This window comes from Alosa pseudoharengus, unplaced genomic scaffold, assembly GCF_046254945.1.
Source record: "Alosa pseudoharengus isolate Yale_2024_CS ecotype anadromous, Long Island Sound unplaced genomic scaffold, YU_APseudo_1.1 YU_APseudo_1.1_scf_13, whole genome shotgun sequence".
Taxonomy (NCBI): domain Eukaryota; kingdom Metazoa; phylum Chordata; class Actinopteri; order Clupeiformes; family Clupeidae; genus Alosa; species Alosa pseudoharengus.
In genome coordinates this window covers 13,278,203-13,288,202 of record NW_027468598.1, presented here as the reverse complement: position 1 = coordinate 13,288,202, position 10,000 = coordinate 13,278,203, and the positions used below count along the sequence as shown (strand labels likewise).

At 42.2% G+C, this 10,000-nt stretch overlaps 1 protein-coding gene across 1 annotated transcript in view; it reads right to left on the bottom strand.

Annotated features, from left to right (window-relative positions):
* egfem1 (EGF-like and EMI domain containing 1) overlaps nucleotides 1-10,000 on the bottom strand; it is a 93,734-nt gene that overhangs the window by 6,733 nt on the left and 77,001 nt on the right. The window contains exons 21-25 of the mRNA XM_076282210.1: nucleotides 6,439-6,570; nucleotides 6,189-6,317; nucleotides 5,584-5,712; nucleotides 2,252-2,380; nucleotides 691-819 (exon numbers count right to left, since the gene is read on the bottom strand). Coding sequence (XP_076138325.1) covers nucleotides 691-819; nucleotides 2,252-2,380; nucleotides 5,584-5,712; nucleotides 6,189-6,317; nucleotides 6,439-6,570 — 648 coding nt within the window. The remainder of the gene's footprint in view (nucleotides 1-690; nucleotides 820-2,251; nucleotides 2,381-5,583; nucleotides 5,713-6,188; nucleotides 6,318-6,438; nucleotides 6,571-10,000) is intronic.

Genomic DNA, 10,000 nt, shown 5'->3' with positions numbered 1-10,000 from the left:
AGGAAAAGTAGGCAACAACGGCTATTCTGATAACAGACTAAAGCACTTGAGAGCACCTGATCGGAATAGAATGTACGCCATGTAAACAGATGGCACAATTTCTTCAATCGGAATAGTTGAATTGACAAAAAAAAAAACTGTCCATGTAAACATGGCTAGTGTGAAAGGAACAGTGCTCTACTCAGGTACCATTGGCATGAGCTCGCCTGCCCCGGGCCCCTTTGCCACACAGTAATCAATCAACTACTTAATCTGTTGAGCAATCAATCAATTAATTAATTAATTAATCAATCATCAATTCATCCATCAATTAATTCATTAATTAACCAACCATCAATTGATCAGCCATGCAGTGGCCTGGTATACACCCTGGTTCTCATGTCTGGATCACTGTAGATTGGACTTTGCAGATGTATTAACTTTATCCGTAATACAGCCTTTCAGTACCAGTAATACCTTAAAACGTATGTAAACTGTGTGTCATTACATAGATTTGTGAGTGTGAGAGTATGTTGTCAGAGGATGTCTTTTCTTTTTTATGTCATTACATAATCATTCATTTAGTTAATTACACTATACATGTGTATACAGTACATATAGGCTGGGGAGAGACTTTAAGTGTGTGAAAAAAGTAGTTTGCTGTTACACACAAACACACACACAGAGGTAGTAGTTTGCTGTTACACTCACGGTGTTGGCAGGCGTTGCCATAGTAGCCAGGGTAGCAGTCACAGTGGCCAGTGAGGCGGTCACATGTGGCGTTATTCTGACATGGGCATTCCAGCTCACACCCTGGCCCATACAGACCTGGCTCACATGCTGTAACACACACACACACGCACTTGTTTGTTGTTTTTAACTACTTAAAAACAACAAAATTACCTACCAATGGCAAAGGAAAGTTGCAACATACAAGGACAAACAAGCTTGAAACAAACAAGAAGAAATATCTCATGTCTGTCTGACATAAAACAAATGTATATTGCCTTAATTTATAAGCTCATTTCATCTTACTCAAGTTTCCCTTTTACTGTCTGAGTCCTGGACTCACAGTGTCTCCCATTGGTCTATCATACACTCTACATGTTGAAAGCAGGACTAGAGAAAGCCTTCTGGTTATGAAGGTAACCCTGGTTCTCTAAAGGATAACCTTAGACATCCATAAGTTAACAGGCAGGAACAACACGTCAGGCTCACCACGTTTTCTTTAGTCATGGTGGAGTGGGGAAACACTTTGACAAGCCCAAATAAACGTCGGCGCAGGGTGGGTTTAGTCTGTGGCTTTTGGGGCTCTAAGTTACGCCCCATGCAAAGTGCAAAGTCTAAAGTCTAACAAAGCATAATTAAATAACTAATTCAATATCATGAGCAAGATCTCCTTCAGAAGAGCTGACCTCAGTGGGTCAGCTCTTCTCTCCCACATGTCACATGATCACGTTCATACAGTAGCATGCACACTTTGCAATTTGTGCGTGAATAGAGTCCCGAAGCCATGACGTAGCGTTGCCAAGGCAGCAATTTCACTGGATCTAAACAAATCAATCTACCATTAGAAATCACCATAGCGGTGGCTTTCTTAATATATTTCAATCATTTTACAACGTTTCTAAGACGTTAGTATATTTTTTTTACATTGTAGGAATCACATACTACAACATATATTCATACCGACACGATCAAATTCGTGACTACAGAGTTTTATTTTAGCATGGGTTTCCTCCGTAAAAGAGTCCTGCATGTAACTTCACAGCATGGTTAAAATCCTTAAATTCACGGACGTGTTTTGGCTTTATTTTTTGGCAAAAAACGTCGCTCTTAACAGCCGCCAGTCTTTGAGAAGACGTGAAATATCCACTGGAATTTTGTTTCTTTCTATTACACCTGCCAGGGAATCCGTGTTATGTGGCTAAGCTGCTGCCTAGCAGGTAAAACACGTTTAAATGGATATATTTATTTTTATTAGCTAGAAATGATGCCACATGTCTACATTCAATGCTATTTATGGCACTTCGAAAGTTTGTTTAGATCCAGTGATTCTGCCGTCATGGAAACTCTACGTCACACTTCGGGACTCTATTAACTTTTATAATTAATTAATTATTAATAATGTTTATTATTATTTTTTATTATTACTAGTAGTCTCTTTAGTCTCTCACCCTGGGTGAAAAGAGTTATATTACTGGTTGGTTTGTGAGACTACAGTATGAACTTTGACCTTTTGACCTCTGTGGTGGGAGGCGCAGCAACGTACCTGTCTCACAGTGAGTACCTGTCCAGCCGAGGCTACACCTGCAACTCCCGTCTGCCGCGTCACACACACCTCCATTCACACACTCACACACACCGCGGCAGTGCAGCCCGTACCGACCTGTGGGACAAACTGTATACACACATAAACACACACAAACATACACACACACACACATAGAAAGACACATAACATACAGACACACAGACACACACCACACACACACACACACACACACACACACACACACACACACACACACACATAGCACAACTAAATGAAACTGTTCATAGGTTTTCTGCATTATTCACAATATCAATAAATGACCAAATATAATCTAACTTCATACGTAAATAGTGCATGCAAATGAACTACACAAACACTCAGGCATACACACACACACACATACACACATTCCTCTAGTCCAGTCTGCTCAGGGCCAGGTCCTTTCACCTCTCTTCTCATCTCTCTCCTTCCTTCCTTCCCTCTCTCTCCTTCCCTTCTCATCACCCTTTCCACTCCTCTGTCATGCTCCCTCTCTCTTTTTCCCACTCTGACTCATGCCAATCAAATCCCGATTCTAATTCCTCTCTCTCCTCCAATGTGGAAAGACACCAGGCCTGATTGCTCCAGCAGGGAAAGTCAACAGTAAGACAGACACCATGCCCATTCTCTCTCTCTTTCTCTCTCTTCTCTCCCTCTCTCTCTCTCACTCTCGCTCCCTCTCTCTCTCTCTTTCCTTTAATCCTCCCCTTGTTCCCACGTAATCACAATATTTAGACAGAGAATATTCTGGGTTCCCCCAACAGGGGTGGCTGAGAGATGTTCCGCTCTGGTTCCATGGGAGAACGGGAGCGCGGATCAAGTTCCTGATATCACTCTTTAAGAAGTCGTTCCGAGAGAACAATCTTCCAAGAGCCGTCTCTCTGGATTTCTATTCTATTTCACTGTCTCACTGTCTCTGTCTCTGAGTGTGAGTGCGTGTGTGTGTGTCCGTGTGTGTGTTTGTCTGTATGGAAGATGTGTGCATACCGTGTGTGGAGATTTATCTCTGCGTCCAACTGTGTGTGTGTGTGTGTGTGTATGCACGTGCGTCCTCCTCCTGGTCTACATGTGATATGTTTGTGGTGGAGATTAAGTAGCAGCGATGCCGTGTTCCGTGTCGATGGGACTGGCGGAGGAACACATAAACAAAACGGGAATCAAAGAGACCGATCCCTCTGTGCGTGTGCGTGTACAGACACACACACACACACACACACACACACACAGATGCACACACACACACACCACAAAGATGCGCGTGCCCGCACACACACACACACACACACACACACACACACACACACACACACACACACTAAATTACCCAGAGAAACATGATTATTCTTTTATGGTGCTGCCAGATCAGACCACTTCTCACTAATGATATGGGGGCCTAAATAAACTTTGTGTGTACATGGGTGTGTGTGTGTATGTGTGTGTGTGTGTGTGTGTGTGTGTGTGTGCGTGTGTGTGTGTGTAAGTATGTGCATGGGTGTGTGTGTGTGTGTGTATGTATTATAGGCCACATTATTTAGATGGAGAGGTGGAGTAAAAGGCTATCCAGTGTGTGGCAGTGTCTTTTAGCGTGAAAAATGCTTTTCTGCTGTGTGTATCTACATGTGTCCGTGTGTATGTGAGAGTGTGTGAGTGTTGGGTGGGGTGACTGCCTGTCTATTAATGTACTTGCATGTGTCTTTATCTGTGCATGTGTGTGTGTGTGCGCATGTGTGTGTGTGTGTGTGTTGAACAGCCCCATGCTAATCGTGATAATGGAGACATTTGGGGGCTGTTTATTTAAGAGACGTGCTGCGAGAGTGCCTGGTTGGTCGGGCTGATGCCAGCCGCTCTGATTGGTTGCCAGCCGGTGGCCGCAGCAAAACTAAGGGTTTATTTTAAAACAGATGAGCCAGGGGTGGGTGGGGGGGGGGCATTCTCTAAAACCAGACACTTTGGAGTTAGCGTTAGCAGATGTAGTCAGGGGCTCACTATACGTGTCTGTATGTGTGTGTGACGATATAAAGACATCACTCACAGTGTGTATGTGTATGTGTGTGTGCATGTGTGTGGTGTGTGGTGTGTGTGTGTGTGTGTATGTGTGTGTGTGTGTGTGTGTGTGTGTGTGTATGTGTGTGTATGTGTGTGCACACGGCAAGCGTGTGCATGTGTGTGTGTGTGTGTGTTTCTATACGAAATCAAGGTACTGATGGCAAACAAGTTAATGCAGATGAAAGAATCTAATTACTTCTAAAAAAAACCTCCATGGAGGAAAATACACAAATCAGCAGCCCTAGCGTCCATGAAACAGTAGCAATGAGCTCATAAACACAATAACAAACAGTGAGAGATTTGAACACAATTGAATGAGAGCAGGAAACGCTAATAGTGCAAAGAAGGAAAGAGAAGAGAAAAAAGCTGTGAGCAGACGGAGAAATGTGGAGGTAGGACATTAACAAATATGGTAGATGGAGAAAACAAAGAGAGAGTTAGAACGGCAGAGGACGGAGGAGAGAGAGAGAGAGACAGAGAGAGAGAGAAAGACAGAGAGAGAGAGAAAGACAGAGAGAGAGAGAAAGACAGAGAGAGAGAGAAAGACAGAGAGAGACTGGCTGCCAAGAGAACAAAGAATATGTGGTCACTGTCAGGCAGAGATGGTTGACACAGAGGACCACTTCTTTCTACACTGTGAAAAGTATAAAAATATAAGACGCACATTCTTCCCCGAATTCCAAATAGGTATCCCACATTTTCAAGATTGTGAAAACAATGAAAAAATGCCCATTCTTCTTGGCGAAGGGCCCTCTGCTGCCTTAGCAGCACAATTTATCTTGAAATGTGAGGATCTGAGGGACTCTAAAACAAATTTGTGTCTGTGATACATACATACATACGCATGCACACACACACACACACACACACACACGCACACACGCACACACACGCACACACACACACATGCGCGCGCACGCACAAACACAAACACCTCATCCTATTACCCTTGTTCTTTACTGCTGTTAATTCTAGATCCTTTATATCCAACCCCACACTGATGTGTTCCTCCCCCCTCCTTTTTATGTTTTTCAATGGTCTTGTGTTCTTGTATGTTATGTTGTATGTAACAATAGCTTTGGCAACACTGTTCCCATACAGCCATGCTAATAAAGCTACTTTGAATTTGAGAGAGAGAGAGACAATGAGAGACAGAGAGAGAAAGAGACAGACAGAGAGAGAGATAGAGAGAGAGAGAGAGAGACAGAGAGAGAGAGATATGGAGTTCAGTGCCAGCAACTCACCTTCCTGGCAGGACTGTCCTGTTTGTCCAGAGGCGCAGTTGCACCTCCCAGTCACCGGATGGCACTGTCCACCATCTCCACACAAGCAGAACATAGCACAATCCTTCCCATAATAGCCGGCTGGACAAGCTGGGGAAGACAAATGGGCAGGAGAGTGTGATCCATGTGTCAAGGTACCTTCAGTTCATAGTTTTTTCCCCCATAAATCTTGAAAATGTTCAGTCATTTCAAATGCCATTTCCAAAAGCACAACAGTCAAGCTACTGCAATACAAACAAGAGTAATATTAGATAATTCTGTCTCTTCAAAATCTCTTCAAAATCTCAAGCTCTTCCCTAGTTCAATGTAACAGATATATATACTATAACTTTATTTACAGACTCAAAGTCAAGAAAAAAATACACACAACATATCACAAAAAGGGTACAAACAAAAACACATATATAATATACATACAGACATACGAATGACTGTCCACATATAACATAAAGGGTACACACATACATACACACTCACACACACACACATACATACATACATACATACATACATACATACATACATACATACATACATACATACATACAGATAGTTAGTTAACTCACAGCTACTGCAGTTGGCTCCTAGGAATCCAGGCTTGCACTCACAACTCCCTGTCTTAAAGCCACAGCGCCCTCCATTGGTACATCGACACCTACGCCTGCAGTTTGGTCCATATGTTCCCTCCCGACATCCTTAGGCACACACACACACACGCACGCGCACAAGCATGCACGCACGCACACACACACACATTAGACACATTGCTCATTCACACCAATTACCCTTGCTGTTTTGAAAGTCAGACGCACTTACTGATGTCACAGCGGTTCCCATAGTAACCAGGTGGGCAGGTGCATCTTCCGGTGGCGTGGTGGCACTGCTGGCGTGGGGCAGAGCACAGACACACCTGGGTGCAGTTTGGGCCAAACATCCCCTCCGGGCAAACTACAGACAGAGCATTATTTAAGGACAAGCTCACAACCTACAGACAGATCCTTGGGGATCAATAAAGTATCTATCTATCTATCTAAAGGACAAGCTCACAGCCTCACAGCCTCACAGCCTTTCCTTTTTCCCCTTCATGAAAATGTTCTTGCAACATACTGTATTAATCATACAATAATTCAAGTTAATAATCATCTAGTATTATAATCATAATGGCTTTTGAGGTAGCATGATTACATATGATCAGGCCCACTAAAGTATAATAATGAATAAATTAATTACAAGAATGAAGCATAACTTTTCCCAATAAAAATGTTGATATTTAGTTGTAACCCAACATACCATATAATAAAGTATTTATATGGCCTATGATCTCTGAGACTGCAGGAAATGATTACAAGCAGTTTAGACTAAAACTGAAACTACTGCATTTCTCATCGTACACATCATAACACACTCACACACCTTACTCATCTCACAGACGATGTACCTCACAGATGATACACAGTTATTAAAGTAAATAGTAAACAAGTACATGATATCATCAGTACATCGGACTGACAGATTGATTAGATCCACAAACACACTGTGCAAAGTTGCTTTGTGTCATAAGCGAAATGCCAACCATCAACATACATAGAGTTTAGAGCGGAGAACGGCGGCCATCTCTGGTCTCTCTCCCCCCACTTACACAGAGTCATTACACATGGTTGAGATAGGAGGATAAGGTCAAATAAGTGGAGCAAATGTAGTTTGAGAGTAAGTGTGTATGTGTGTGTGTGTGTGTGTGTGTGTGTGTGTGTGTGTGTGTGTGTGAGAGAGTATGTGAGCATTACAGTGTGTGTGTTTGTGTGTGTGTGTGTGAGAATTAGCGTGTCTGTGTTTGTTTACTTGTGTGTGTGTGTGTGTGTGTGTGTGTGTGTGTGTGTGTGTGTGTGTGTGTGTGTGTGCGGCTATGATAAAGAGTAGATTATAGACTGAGGAGGGCTATTAAGTGGCTGTCATTAGGCCAGTCTACAGCCATAGCCCAGACTAAAACAAAGACCTGCTTTGCTTGGCAGCTTTAGCATATCCTTTATCAGATGTCTGGAGTGTGTGTGTGTGTGTGAGAGTGAGAGACAGAGAGCAGAGAGTAAGAGAGAGAGAGAGAGAGTTTGTGTGTGTGTGTGTGTGGGGGGGGGGGTCTGGCAAGGTTTTAGGGAAAAGGAATGGCAAGGGGTGGTGAGAGAGTGTGTGCTGAGACACTCTCTTTCTCCCTGTGTGTGTGTGTGTGTGTGTGGCGTGTGTATGTGTGTGTGGTGTGTGTGTGTGTGTGTGTGTGTGTGTGTGTGTGTGTGTGTGTGTGTGTGTGTGTGTGTGTGTGTGTGTGTGTGTGTGTGTGTGTGTGTGTATGTGTGTGTCTATGTGTGTGTGTGTGTGTGTGTGTGTGTGATCTGAGACAGTAAGAGTGGAGACAGATTTCATAGAGTGAAGAAAAGGGAAAGACCAGATTAGTGCAAGGAAAGAATGGGAAGGGAGTGTGTGTGTGTGTGTTTGAGTGTGTGTGTGAGTGATAATATGTATGTGTGTGTGTTAATACATATGTGTGTCTAGTATATCACCTGACTGTATAACATCAAAAGTGAATGAGGATGTTGCTCCTGGCAGTTTTATGGCAAGCTGTTTTAACATGCATTACGGCAAACCGCCTACACTTGGTAAACTTGAAAGCAGAGCTCACCAGTGTGTGCATGCATGGCAAGCTGTTTTAACATTTAAATGTATTATTCGTAGGAGCAATGAGATATTGATAGTAAATTGAACATAACAGTTCAATTTCATGTTCAAAATTGTCTTATCAATAAAAAAAAAGCAATTCATGCTTTAGACCATTTTAATTTAAAACATTTTAAAAACAAAGTACCGGTTCAGGCACCGGCACCGTTTTAAAAGTATTGATTTAGCACCGGTATCGGATAAAACCCAAACGATACCCAACCCTACTTCCGTCCCACAGAGGAAGCATGAGGCAGTTTGACTTCTAGTGGTGCAGCACTATAAAAGTTCATAACTGTTTATTTTTACATAATAATCTAATTAAATGAACCCTTACAATAGACACCTGTTCACTTTATAGAGTTCATAATGTTTCATGCAGTATTAGCCTACTAGATACATGGATGAAACAATTTGGATCCTGTGCTTAAACACATGGATGATCAGGAATAGGTTTTCTTCAATGATGTCAATGCCTGTTGTCATCAACATGAATTTGAGGATGTCATTTAAAACTAGCTCCTACCAAAACATGCCTGAAAAAAGCCTGAATAAATTCAAATTAAACCTGGTGACATAAATGCCCATCAGACACTAACACACTTACAAACACATACAAATAAACTAAATAAACACATGGGTATCATAACCATTTATTTATCAAACCCAATAACATACAAATATAAGTAATAACATAATTATTCATTTAGCAGACAGTGTTGTCCAAAGTGACATACATATGTCATCTTTATTACAAGGGATTACACTGTCTCCGGAGCAACTTGGGGTGAAGTGCCTTGCTCAAGGGCACAACAGTGGAAGCCGGGAACTGAACCTATTTTCAGGCTACTGAACGCTAGCCCAGCTCCTTAACCACTACTCACCGCCCCTTTAATAAGTAATAAGTAATAAGTAATAAGTAACATGGTGTGCATATAACTGGTAACATTACATGTATAAGAACAGCAGTAGGGTCACTGCAGACTTTTGCCCTCGTCACGCAATATGAAGCAAAGTCCAGCCAAATTCTTGTAGAAGGGCCGAGATATGGTGACCATCAGACTTGTATAAAAATGTGTAGTACATTAGACCTTATCCAAAGTAACAGAGACGTGCGGCTACAGGTTCAGGAATTGGATGTGGGCTAACCAAACTCTACCACTCCATCACCATGCCCAAGTCTTTAAGTGATGTGAGTGGATATACACACATATGGACTGGGCGATCATAATACATGCACACAGATACAAGAGCAACAAAGAAAAGAATATTCTAACATAAAAAGATGAAATGTCATGTCAGACAAAAAAAAGAGTATATATTGCAATTACTTAAGATTACTTCATCCTACTTAGATAACATAAAAATACAACCATTAGCCAAAAGTCAAGCGTATATTTTTAAGATTTAAGATTACTTTATCCTACTTAGATTTAAATCCTGCAGTGTACCACAGAGAAGCATGAAACAGTAATATGAAGGTGAATGAGGCTTTTAATTCTCAGACGTCTTCAATAGTATTTACATCATCATCATCATCATCATCATCATCATCAGGTTCACCTCCACTCTGCTCTGCCTCTCTGGTGGGATGTCCAGACGGCTCAGCTGCTCTCCTCTGTCTCTCCTGGGAGGCCTGGTCCCCTCGTCTGACCCTCAGATGGACAGAGATCAC